The 12,367-nt window shown below is 51.1% G+C and overlaps 1 protein-coding gene across 6 annotated transcripts; it reads left to right on the top strand.

Moving 5' to 3' along the window:
* Nucleotides 1-4,443: 4,443 nt before the first annotated feature.
* Nucleotides 4,444-12,318, top strand: KXD1 (KxDL motif containing 1). 6 transcript variants are annotated; one of them, XM_080802226.1, is made up of 7 exons: nucleotides 4,465-4,530; nucleotides 6,249-6,318; nucleotides 7,305-7,426; nucleotides 8,397-8,549; nucleotides 9,922-9,968; nucleotides 10,899-11,120; nucleotides 11,624-12,128. In XM_080802226.1, the coding sequence occupies exons 2-7, from the start codon at nucleotides 6,277-6,279 to the stop codon at nucleotides 11,653-11,655; spliced, it is 618 nt and encodes a 205-aa protein (XP_080658352.1). In that variant the 5' UTR covers nucleotides 4,465-4,530; nucleotides 6,249-6,276; the 3' UTR covers nucleotides 11,656-12,128. The 6 variants fall into 6 exon arrangements, with proteins under 6 accessions (XP_080658354.1, XP_080658356.1, XP_080658352.1 ...); XM_080802227.1 differs by having other exon boundaries at nucleotides 4,495-4,530; nucleotides 10,899-11,199; nucleotides 11,624-12,318; XM_080802228.1 differs by lacking the exon at nucleotides 6,249-6,318 and having other exon boundaries at nucleotides 4,444-4,530.
* Nucleotides 12,319-12,367: the final 49 nt, after the last annotated feature.

Genomic DNA, 12,367 nt, shown 5'->3' with positions numbered 1-12,367 from the left:
ATGTCTGTATTATTATTTGACTTAACTCTGCCTTGCCCACTAGGTTGGAAAACCCCCATAGTCTAGGAAGGGTCTGTTGTTTGTCATTGTTTTAGCACTGGGGCCTACACAGTGACTGGCACAAAAGGAGAGGAGGTGGGGGGAATTCAGGGAAATCATTGCGGTTGGAAGGCAGGCAAGCTAACCAGCGAAAGAGGTGCTAGGGTGGTGAAGATATGTGAGAAATTTCCTGGGAAAGAACATCAAATAAACCCTGGGCCACTGCTGGTTCTGAGCGTCTTGGACTACTCCCTATCCATCTCTGAACCTCAGTGGTTTTGTTTGTTTGTTTGTTTGTTTTTAAAGATTATTTATTTATTTGACAGACAGAGATCACAAGTAAGCGGAGAGGCAAGCAGAGAGAGAGTAGGAAGCAGGGTCCCCGCAGAGCAGAGAGCCCGACACAGGGCTCGATCCCAGGACCCCGGGATCATGACCCAAGCCAAAGGCAGAGGCTTTAACCCACTGAGCCACCTAGGCACCCTAGTCAGTGTTTTTATCTGCATAGTGGAATCTCTTACCCATCCAGCCCCATCTCTATTATAAGGGCTGGAAGAATTGTAATAAACACTGATACTAATAAGTAAACAACCAAATTAAATATAAACTAATAACAGCAACTATTGCAACACTAACAGTAATGGCTGACACTCAGACTTCACAGGTGAAGGCAAACATTCACATATATTTAATCATCGTTGTATGAGCCTTAGGAGACAAATGTTCTGATATCTGGAGATCATGTCATTGACTGTGTGGTATTGCAATTGTCATAGTTTTCCTGGTGAACTTGACTTTTTATTGTTATGATGTGCTCCTCTTTATTTCAGTGTTTCTTGCCTTGGAGTGGAGTTTGTCTCATATTAAGATGATACACAGCTCTCTTTTGGCTCATTGTTTTTTCTTTGGCTCATTTTTTAAAAGACTTTATTTATTTGTCAGAGAGAGAGCGCACAAGCAGGGGGAGCAGCAGGCAGAGAGAGAAGCAGGTTCCCCGCTGAGCAAGGCGCCCAATGTGGGACTCAAACCCAGGACCGCACCCCCCCACCCAGGATCACGACCCGAGCCGAAGGCAGATGCCCAACTGACTTGAGCCACCCAGATGACCCTTGGCTCGTTATTTATTTATTTATTTTTTTCCCCCAAGATTTTATTTATTTATTTGACAGAAATATAGAGAGACAGGGAACACAAGCAGGGGGAGAGGGAGAAGCAGGCTTTCCGTTGAGCAGGGAGCCCAGTGCAGAACTTGATCCCAGAACACCAGGATCATGACCTGAGCCAAAGGCAGATGGTTAACTGAGCCACCCAGGTGCTCCAGCCTCATTTTTAAAGTGCACCATCCTTTTGCAACCTTTACCTTCTACCTTTCTGTATCTTTACGTTGTATGTGTCTCTTGTAAGTAGCACAGAATTGGGTTTTGCTTTTTGATTTAGTCTGCCCATCTTTTGTCTTTTAACTGGGGCATTTGGCCCATTTACATTTAATATAATTATGGACCTATTTGACTTCCTGTGTGTTTTTTCTCTGACTCACCTGCTCTGTGCTCCTTTTCTCTCTCTTTTCTTGCCTTTTTTGGGATTGGATGCATGTTTTTTGGTAAGACTATCATCATCTTAGAGATGGAGAAACTGAGGCACAAAGAAAGTTAATTGCCTTGTTCAAGGTCACAGTGATGAAAAACAATATAAGTCAGGTCTCTTCCCCTATTGAGCTTTTATTTCACCTAAGGAGCTGGATATTGCACAAACAATGATTCAGGTAAGTATCTAATAGCAGCTGTGATAAGCACTACGTGGGAAATAAAACTAAAAAAGGGGCAGAGAGCGGCTTCCAGTCCCCAGACTCAGGCCTCCCCCCAACAATGTTCCCATCACTGGTCTGAGTGTCCTTATCACTTTTCACCCTCTTCCTTGAACACAAAAAAGAGAAAAATATTTTCTTGTCTCTACTCTACTCTGCACAAACATTTGGGGCCAACCAAGACCCTTTTAGCCTTGACCTGTACCCCCCAGCCCTTCCAGGACCCTTATGAAAGTTTCCTGGCTTCCCACAGAGCCTGAGGGAAGCATTGAAAAGCTTGGTTTTTCCAGCATGGGCCACTTCTGGTGCAGTCTGCAGACAAAAGCCATGGTTCCCAGCATCCCGCACCCAGGCTCTTCTCTCAGCACTGGCTGCTGCCTGACTCACAGAGCTCCACAGTTCTTTCGTTCTTTTTTCTTTTTTATTATTATTTTTTTAAGATTTTAATTTATTTACTTGAGAGAGAGAGAGAGCATGAGAAGAGAGAAGTTCAGAGGGAGAAGGAGACTCCCCACTGAGCAGGGAGCCCAATATGGGATTCCCGGATCATGACCTGAGCGGAAGGCAGTCGCCCAACCAACTGAGCCACCCAGGCACCCTCTTTCTTTCCTTTTTTTTTTTTTTTTAAGATTTTATTTATTTATTTGTCATAGAGAGACACAGTGAGAGAGGGAACACAAGCAAGGGAAGAGGGAGAGGGAGAAGCAGGCTTCCCGCCAAGCAGGGAGCCCAATGTGGGGCTCCATCCCAGGACCCTGGTATCATGACCTGAGTTGAAGGCAGACGCTTAACGACTAAGCCCCAGGCGGCCCATATATTTGTATTTTCTAACTCTTACTGCTGAGAAGATTTCTGAGCAATGAATGATACCCCAGTGGCAGTGAGCACACCAACCACCCAGATCTGTTTCTCAATACCATTCTCCAAGAAGAGAAACCAGGCTCCTTGGAAAAATGGCTGATTCCAGGGATATTCCAAACCAAACATGGAACAGCTTGTAGTGCTAAAACTAAGGACGTTCTCAGAGAAATATGGAGACATATTTTTAAAAATATTTATTTGTGGGGGGACAGGCAGAGGGAAAAGGAGAGAGAGACTCTCAAGCAGACTTCCCCACTGAGCACAGAGCCTGATCCCACTACCCTGAAATCACGACCTGAGCTGAAATCAAGAGTCGGACACTTAACCAACTGAGCCACCCAGGAGCCCCAAAGATGAAGACATATTAAAAGAACATAGAAGCTAACCTAAAGGGGCAGCAAAGTAAGTAATGAATTAATTGTAGGGGTGCTGGCTGGCTCAGTCTGCAGAGCACGTGACTCTTGATCTCAGGTCATGAGTTCAATTCCCAAGTTGGGCATGAAGCCTACCAAAAATAAAGAAAGAAATTATTTTAACCCACAAAATAAAATAAATACTCATGAGTTCATAGTGATATAAATACTTGAATAAATGCATAACTAGAGAAGAATGGACAGCTCTTGTTTACAATAGAATTCCAATTAATAATTAATTAATAAACAGAAATCACCATAGCAATTTTTGCTGGCAAGAGCCATGGATGGATGCTAAAACTAGTGGATGAAAACACTTAAAAAAAAAAAAAAAGTAGGGCACCTGGATGGCTCAGTCAGTTAAGGGTTGGCCTTTGGCTCTGGTCATGATCTGGGGGTCCTGGGATGGAGCCCCACATGGGGCTCTCTGCTCAGCGGGGAGCCTGCTTCTCCTTCTCCCTCTGCCATCTCCCCTCCACCTCCACCCCCACCCCCAACTGCGCTCACTGGCTCTCTTTCTGTGTCAAAGAAATAAATAAAATTAAAAAAAAAAAAAGCTAGGGTATTTGCATGGTCTCTTAAGGTATCTCCCCATAAGATAATTACTGTAAAGGGGAAAATGGTAACTTAACAGTTGAGAAATTGGCAGGCAATGCCTTAAGCAAGTAACCAACATCAACATCACCAATAATGAGCCACATCAATAACCTGTGACTCCAGATATGACATTCTGAGAAGGACACATCCCTTCTGTGGGATTCCGGCCAAAAGTGAGAAACTTCTGTCTAATCATGAAGAAACACTGGACAAACCCATATTGATGAGTAGTCTACAAAACCAGTACTCTTCCCAAATATTAAGGTCATAAAAGATTAGGAAAGACTGAGGAAATGTCACCGAGTGGAGAGTAAGGAGACGTGACTAAACGTAGCATGGGATCCTTCCTGGTTGGGATCCTGGACCAGAGAAATGTCACCAAAAGCAGAGCAGGGATTTTTGAACTGGATGAATCTGATTCCCAGCCTAGAAAACAGATTGTCTGGCTCTGGGTCAACCATGGGCCACTTTAGCATGGCATGGCATTGAGGAAGTACCTGCCGCTGCTGGACCTCAGTCTTACCACCTATTAAGTAGGCTGTCTTTTAGAGTCCCTCACCCTCTTCCGGGCTGTCGGGGATCCCAGGCCTTGGAAACCACGCAGGCGCGAGGGGGACTGCTTGATTGGCTATTCGTTGTGACGCACTCACGAGCAATAACAGCACCTAAGCCCCACCCCTTCCTGCCGCGCCTCCTAGCACGCCTATCGGCCCCGTGCACGACGCCTACACGCGCGGTCGCACGCATGGTGCGTGGTGACGTTGTGGCGGCGGGGGCGCCATCCCGGAAGCGCGAGCAAGGCCGCCAGATGTGCAGGTGCCGCTGCCACCGACGCCGGGGCCGAGTTTGGGGTGGGGCTGGGGTGCCGGGGCCGCTGGGTAGCCGGGCCGGGTCGGGCGCGGCCCCCGGGCTGTCGCGGGGTGGGACGCGCTGCTGGCCACATCTGGGCACCCCTCTTGCGTACAGGCCTCAGTTTCCCCGGCCGCGCAGTGTAGTCTCCGGTGGCGCCAAGGGCCGGTTCCGGATCCGGGGCGCGGGAGCTGGGGCAGCCTGTGTTCAGGCTGTGCAGTGTCACCCGGAACCGGGCATTGCCCTCTTTGGGCCTCAGTTTCCCCGCTTTGCAGGGGCGGGGCGTGAGGGGGTATGCGAGTCCCACCTCGCTCGCGGGTTTTGCTGAGCTTGGGCCGCCAAATTAAATTCTGTGTAAATAACTGGGTGGAATCATGGCGCCTCCGCCTTGCGGTGTGACCTTGGATAACTGAGCCCACCCGTCTGAGCCGTCGTTGGCTTTGGAGATGGTAGTGTTTACTTCATAGAGATGATTGGGGATTAAATGAAGTGCTGTACAAGTGTTTGCTCCTGTTCTTATAAGTACCAGGGAGCCCCTTGCTAAAATGTTGGTTCCCGGGCCCCGCCCGCCCTAGGACTTCGTACTCTCTTTGGAGAAACAGCCAGCTCCAAGCCCAGCTCCTTATTACTCTTGGTTTCAGCCCCCACAGATAGCGCTATGAGATTCTGATTATTTGTTATTCTAATTTTCCGGATGAGAAAACTGATCAGGGAGGTGAGGGGACTCTCCTAAGGTCACATAGCCTCCTTCTCTGCGTTTTTCTCTCATAAATATATTTGGAGCAGGGACCAGAGGCCTTGCTGTCATTTCCACTTTGTATGTGGGCCAGACTATTAGGGAAGTTTTCCTGAGAAAGGCAGCTGGGTGGAGAGTGTGCCTTGAATCCCTCAGCCCTCACATCTGGGAGCCAGAGGCAGGAAAGAGCCCTACTTTGAAGCAGAACCCTTTTCTACAGGTCCAAATCTTGGCACCTGCCAAGCACTAGCTATGGGGCTTCCTGCCACCGGGCTCTCCCCTTGAGCCCAGGTGTCTTCTTGATACATGATCACGCTTCTTTGGAAATCTGGATACTGTTGGGTGTTGGTACCTGGCACATAGTAGGAATTCAATAAACGTAGTGGTTCTTGGGTGAGGGGGAACTTCACCAAGTGTGTTAGTTTATTTCCAGAAGGCCCCTAGGGGCTGCAAATAAATAGCTTCTGGCTTCCAGGCTTTCCAGGGAGAAAAGTACTAGCTGCTAACATTTGTAAATGAGGCAGTGTCTCTCTCACACACACACACACACACACACACACACACACACACTCACGTTTCTGGGCTTTTTTTCCTGGAAAAATTCAGAAGTCTGGCAGAAGTCAGTTGCCGTAAGAAGTAACTGTCCTGGCATAGGTGGGCACTAAACATCTGTTCGGATTCACACCTTTGCGGATCCTGTAGACTATGGGCATTTTGAGTTGTGACTCAGGTTTACTGGGTTTGTGGCAATGGTCCATTTCCTCAGTTTCTGAGTCTGTTTCCTAATACATAATTAAGGATAACAGTTCTCAGTGTCTAAAGCTTAGTGGTTTGATAGCATACAGTAAGTGCTCAATAAAGTAGAGGGTGGATCGAGTGGGCTCTGAAAGCCCTTCCTGGTCCTGCATGTGAATCTCAACCAATTGCAACTGGGCCTTTCTATCGGCAGTTAAATATGTGGATCCCGGAGCCAAGCTATGTCAAGATTCCGGGTTTTGCCTGATACCGCCCCCTGGAGGGTGAGTGCTGAACCTGTGGCCCCTTTCTGCCCTGGCATGGTCCAGGAGCCCCCCACCCTCCATGGTGGTTATTTGTCTAGCTACAGAGCCATCTAGGTTGCTGCGGCCCACAGTCTGACTGAAATTCTTGGCTTTAATTTGCTAATAAAAGTCCACCGTCAGAGCTGAGTTTGAAAGCCGCCAAACTAAGTTCTGGTGATCCCTTGCTGTAAGCTGGGTTCTGGGCTGGGCTCTGGAGGCAGAGACATGCTTCTGTTCTCTTAGAGCTGACATTGTTTTGGGAGCCACAGGCGAAAGGGTCAACTGCGGGGGCGCCTGGATGGCTCAGTCAGTTAAGGTTCAGCTCTTGGTTTCAGTTCAGGTCATGATCTCAGGGTCATGGGATCGAGCCTGGGGTCAGGCTCTGCACTCAGGAAGGAGTCTGCTGGAGATTCTCTTCCTCTCCCTCTCTCTGCCCCTCCCCACCACTTGCGTGTGTGCACGTACACTCTCTAAGATAAATACGTGTTTGAAAAAAAAAGACAACTGATAACTAAGATAATTTCAGGCCAAGATGAGCTAATGAACAGTAAAACGAAGTGCTAAGTGACTGGAGTCGGGGGTAGTCATCGAAGACCTCTTGGGAGAGAAGATACTGGAGGCGCTGATGATTTGAGGGGGCAGTCATGCATATGGGGACAGCAGGTGCAAAAGCCCTAGGATGGGATGAACAAAGTCAGAAGGCTGGCAGATCTGTGCAGGTGGAAGGTGGCCATGGCCTTGGGCTCACAGAGACTGGGGGCCATAGAGGTGGGTGGGTGAAGGGATTCTGATGTACTGGGGTACAGTTTAGATATACGTCCTCTCAACACGCCTAAATCCTCAGGATCACAAACAAAGCTGAGGCTCAGGTGGTTTGACCCAGGACTTATGGTCAGCCCCTCCTTTCTACCCCACCTACCCCACTGCCTGGTATAGACTGAAGACTCTCTTCCTGCCTGTTTCAGGCAGCGGAGGAGGAGGAAGAGATGGACCCCCCGGACTCGGCCTCGAGGGTCTTCTGCAGCCGCATCCTGAGCATGGTGAACACAGACGACGTCAACGCTATCATCCTGGCTCAGAAGAACATGTGAGTGGTGGCCAAGGGCTGTGGGCCCCAGGCGTGGGAAGGAATCCACCGGCTGGCCAGCATTCTTGCCCTGCCCGCCCTTACCCTGGGCCCACACTGGTGATAAAATGAAGGAAATGAGCAAATCTGCCGGCTGGCTCCAAAGTAAATTCCTTCCTGGCCTGGAGGCGAGGCCTTGGCACAGGAAGCAGGGTTTTGGGATGGTTTCACAGCTGTGGATGGCTTGGCAGGGGCCGCAGCAGCTCCTATCCCAGGGCCTGGGGGTGGGGAGTTGGGATAGGAAGGGGCTGCAGGAGGGGATTTAAGGAAGGCAGTGAGCTGGTCTCTGTTAGGAGCCTGGTCTCTGAGAGCCTAGGCTGTCTCTGGAGAGTACCCATGGTCTTTTGGAGGGGCCGTCAATAGCTTTTACCCTCGTTGGGGCTTGGCACTGTGACCACCACAGCCTCACCCTAATTCCAACCTGCTCTGTGGGGAAGAAAATCTTGCACAATCTTGGGGTAGAAGAACAGCCTCCTGTGGCTTTATTTTTGTGTATTTAAGACAAAGCTCTTCCTGCCATTTATGACACAGCACAGACCTGATACCCTTGCATTTCTCTCATCCAGTGACAGGGGTGCTGGCTTTGTCTGGGTCGGATTTAGGCCTGGCCTGGTGAACTCCCACAGTGAGGGAAGACAAAATCAGACATGGACCTTCCTGGCTCCATGGTGTCAGGGCTGGTCCAGAGGAATAACCTGGGTCTAGAGAGTCAGGGAAGTTGGAGTCAGAGTCTGCTTGCTGGAGGGGGGTAAAGGCTACATAGGTAGGGTTTTGAAGGTTGAATAGGAGTTTCCTAGCTCGCTCAAACAGTAGGGAGAGTTTTGCAGGGCAAGGGAACAACACATGCAGAGGTCATGGAACAGGAGGGGGCTTAGCATGATTCGTTTGTAGGGCATGGTTTGTAGGGCTGGTGCCTTCTCTCTGCTGCCAGGCTGGACCGCTTTGAGAAGACCAACGAAATGCTGCTGAATTTCAACAACCTGTCAAGCGCCCGCCTGCAGCAAATGAGCGAGCGCTTCCTGCACCATACAAGGACCCTGGTGGAGATGAAGCGGGACCTGGATAGCATCTTCCGCAGAATCAGGTGGGTCCTCAGCCCCTCCAGCCCTCTGCCTCCCCGCTCTGAGCCTCGGGTTCCTCCCCTCTTCAGTGAGGACCATGCACTCCACATAACAGAGCAATGGGGACATTCAGCTGATTTGTTTTATGAGGCTTCAGCACTCACTTAGCATCTGAGAAGATCCGAGCTTTGGGAAAGAAAATCTTGGAAGTTTCTGAATTTAAGTTTTATTTATCTTTCAAAAAATGCAACATAGCACCAGATGCATCATGCAAAAGGCAGGCAAGTGCAGCCAGGGAAAGGCAAGCCTCTGGTCCTCCAGTCCCCAACTCAGGTCTTCTCTCAAGAGGCCTATGTGATTGCCAGGTTTTGTGGGTCCCCTTCTGAGCTGTTTCCTGTGAGGACAGAGAAAAATGATGCTCAAGTCCACAGGCACGCAGAACACTACTGCAGCACCCAGAACCTGATGAATGCCACCGCTGCTGACCATGGTCATGTGCCCAGGTCTGGAGCGAGCCAGAGCTGCAGCCGGGCAGCCGCACCCACTGGCAGACCGGGGAGCAGAACTCAGGAGACAGGCCAATTAATTCCTTTATAAAAGCATATATTTTCTGGGGCATCTCATCGAGCTGGTGGCCCAGGCATGGTGTTTGGGGGTGAGCAGGAACCCTTCAGGTTGGCACCCTTTGTGCGTATCTGTGTTGCCCAGGAAGAAGATAGTTGTTTCTGCCCCTTGGGTGGGGGCACCCAGCGGTGGTGGTACTTCTGGGAGGGACTGGTTGGCCACAGTCACTCCTTGACTGTGAGAAGGGATCTTTCCACCCCAAAGACCCCTTTCTCATTCTTTGTAAACATGACTTCACGACTTTGGGGGGAGAAGAAAAAAGAGCAGGTTGAAAATGAAGCAGGCCTTTCTCTATGAATGTCAGTTGAAGGTGTGCCAGTACTCAGTGTCTGGGGTGTGGATTGCCACTCCTGGCCCCCAGACACTCTCATCCCGCTGATGGGGGACAGGCTGGGACAAGTCACCCAGAGGAGTGACTGCTGAGGAGGGGGTGAGGAAGCTTCCTGGAAGGTTATCTGGGCAGAGGAAGGTTGGACACAAGAAGAGTATGGCAGGTAGAGAGCCCAGCCAGACCCAGCACCGAGGACCCACACAAGCTCTGTGACAGCTAGGTGGCTGCCATCTGCCCTGCGGGTGAGAGGTCTGCAGGGTTGAACACGTGGGACTCCCTCCAGCCGAGGAACAGAGAGTGACAAGCAGTATGTGTGCAGGAGGGGGGGCAGTTCCCATACCCCACCCACCTAGAGCTGGCAGCAAGGGTTCCTGGCTTGCACCAGGCCCAGCCTGTCTGCTTGGCAGGTTCAGCCCTGTATGCCTTCCCTTCCCCTGCAGGACGCTGAAAGGGAAGCTGGCCAGGCAGCACCCGGAGGCCTTCAGCCGTAAGTGTCACCCAGGGCTCCTGTCCCCCACGCCTGGCCTCTGCACCCGCGGATGCCTGTGCCTTCATCCCAGGGCTTCCTTCTAGAAGGTCACCTCAGGGGCTGACACTAAGCCCAGGCCCTGGTGGCCAGTAGATCCAGAGAGACCTGGAGCAGGGGGCAGGGGCGGAGGTGCTTGGCTGGTCTTGGCAACCGGTAGAGCAGGTGCTGGGACCAGGATCCCCTCCCTGGGGAGAGGTTATATGGGGGAATGTGGATAAGAAAGATGACAGTCCTTGCCTAAGTGGATGTAACATAGCCCTATGAGCCAGGCTCTTACCTGTAATCCCCCATGAAGTGGGGGCTGTGAGTAGCCCATTTCATATAGGGGAGACTGTGTAGCCTAAAGGAGCAGTGACTTCTCAGAGGAAGTGCAGCATCCCCCATGCTGAGCCTCAGTTTGCCCCCTCTGCCAAATGGGCCAACATCTCCCCACCCCAAGGCTGCTAACAGCTATGGGCACAAAGGCAATGCTGTTGGGGCATCTGGCTGGCTGAGTCAGTGGAGCATGCAACTCTTCATCTTGGAGTTGTGAATTCAAGCTCCACGTTGAGTGTAGAGCTTACTTTAAAAAAAAAAAAAGGCAATGCTGTCATCAGGCCTGGTTTCTAGAGCAGAATGCTGAGGCAAGGGTGGTGAGAGGCCTGGCCCCAGCCACACAGTCAAGAAGGCAGAGCCAGGCTCAGGCTTGACCCCAGGGAAGCCAAGTCCTGGCTGCACCTTGCAGGAAAACCTCTCACCTGCCTGGGCCTCAGTTTCCTCCTCTGTAAAATGGGCTGCATTATCCCCCATGGGGTGGCAGGGGAGCTGTCAGGGGTCATAGGCCCAGGTAATCCCTCATCATGGTGCCCATCACAGTGAGTAAGCCAATTCCTGGCCTCCATCCCCCAGACATCCCAGAGGCATCCCTCCTGGAGGATGAGGATGAAGACCCCATCCCACCCAGCACCACGACCACCATTGCCACCTCCGAACAGAGCACGGGCTCCTGTGACACCAGCCCTGACACCGTCTCACCCTCCCTCAGCCCTGGCTTCGAGGACCTCTCCCATGTCCGGTCCAGCTCCCCTGTCATCAATGGCCGAAGCCAGACGGATGATGAGGAGACACCGGGCGAGTAACACTATTCCCTGGTGCCCCGAGGGGTCTCAGGGCAGTGGCAGCACTCCCCTGGTGTCTGCGGTGGCAGCAGGTAACCCTGCCTAGAGATCAGCAGCTTCACCACCCTGTTCTGTCACCCAGGGCTCCCTGGGGGACCTGGCTCCCTCTGGGGGTGTGGAATTCCTAGGGGGTCTGTCCTTCCTGCTTCCTCATTGAGAACATCTGTCTTCTGCAGACCCCTCTGCTAGGCCAGGGGATGACCAGCTCAGCTGGAGTTGTTGGGTGGGGCGTAAGGGAGCTTTTCCAGAGCCAAGCTTGAGGTCTGCTCTAAACAACATTTAAAGGCTCCCAGAGACCAGAGCCAGATAGCCCCTGCCCCAGTGCCCTGGTTGAGACCTCCTCAAAGTGGACCAGCACTGTCTTGTCTGAGTTCACCCCTGCCCATCCCTGCACCCACTAATTCTGGTTTCCCTGTCCTTTTTTCCAACAAAAGTATTGAATACTGTCTCCAATAGGTATCTCAAGGAGGTTTCTGAGACAATTGTAGAAGGCTCAAGATGGAGGCTGGCCATTCAGCTGCAAGCCTGATAAGGCCTATGTTTCTCTGACCAGAGGTGTGAACCTTGAAGGCCCAGCAGGCCTCTCGCAGAGCCTCCATGGAGCAAGCTGAGCCACCTTGGAAAACAGAGTTAAACGGAATATTTTTGTACCCGATGTTTACAGATGCTATTGGGAAGTTATCAATAAAAAGACTCTGTTACTAAAAAGGGCAGGGTGTACTTAACAGTGGCTTCCTTCCATCCTGGGGCCTAGCAGGCCATAAGGGGAACAAGTGGAGGATGTGAGACAGGAGGGGTATGGCCGCCAGGCACCACTGACCTAGAAAGAGATGTGTCTGCTCTTGGTGGGAGTCGCCAGCGGTAGCAACCTTAATAACCCAAGTTCCTATTAACCACCTATGTATACTCACACATGCTGTTCCCACTGCTCACAACACTGTTCCTTACCTCTGTGAAAAACTTCATCTGCCCCAGGGAGCTAGGCTGGGTCCATTCCTCAGCGGACACTGTAGAGTTTCCTCATCTTTTAAGCACTTAGAAATTGTTACTAAAGGCATCTTCCTAGACCCAAGAGTGTGTGCATTTGCCTGTCAATAGGGGGCGCTGGTAAGCCTTCAAGGAAATAAAGAGCCACGCTGCCAAACCCGTAGGTAACATCTCGGTCTTCTCCCTTACCGCTTCCGGCACTTTTTAGCTATC

The sequence above is a fragment of the Martes martes genome (genome assembly GCF_963455335.1).
Source record: "Martes martes genome assembly, chromosome: 1".
Lineage (NCBI taxonomy): Eukaryota > Metazoa > Chordata > Mammalia > Carnivora > Mustelidae > Martes > Martes martes.
The sequence above is the reverse complement of the archived record's forward strand: the minus strand, read 5'-3'. Positions and strand labels throughout refer to the sequence as shown.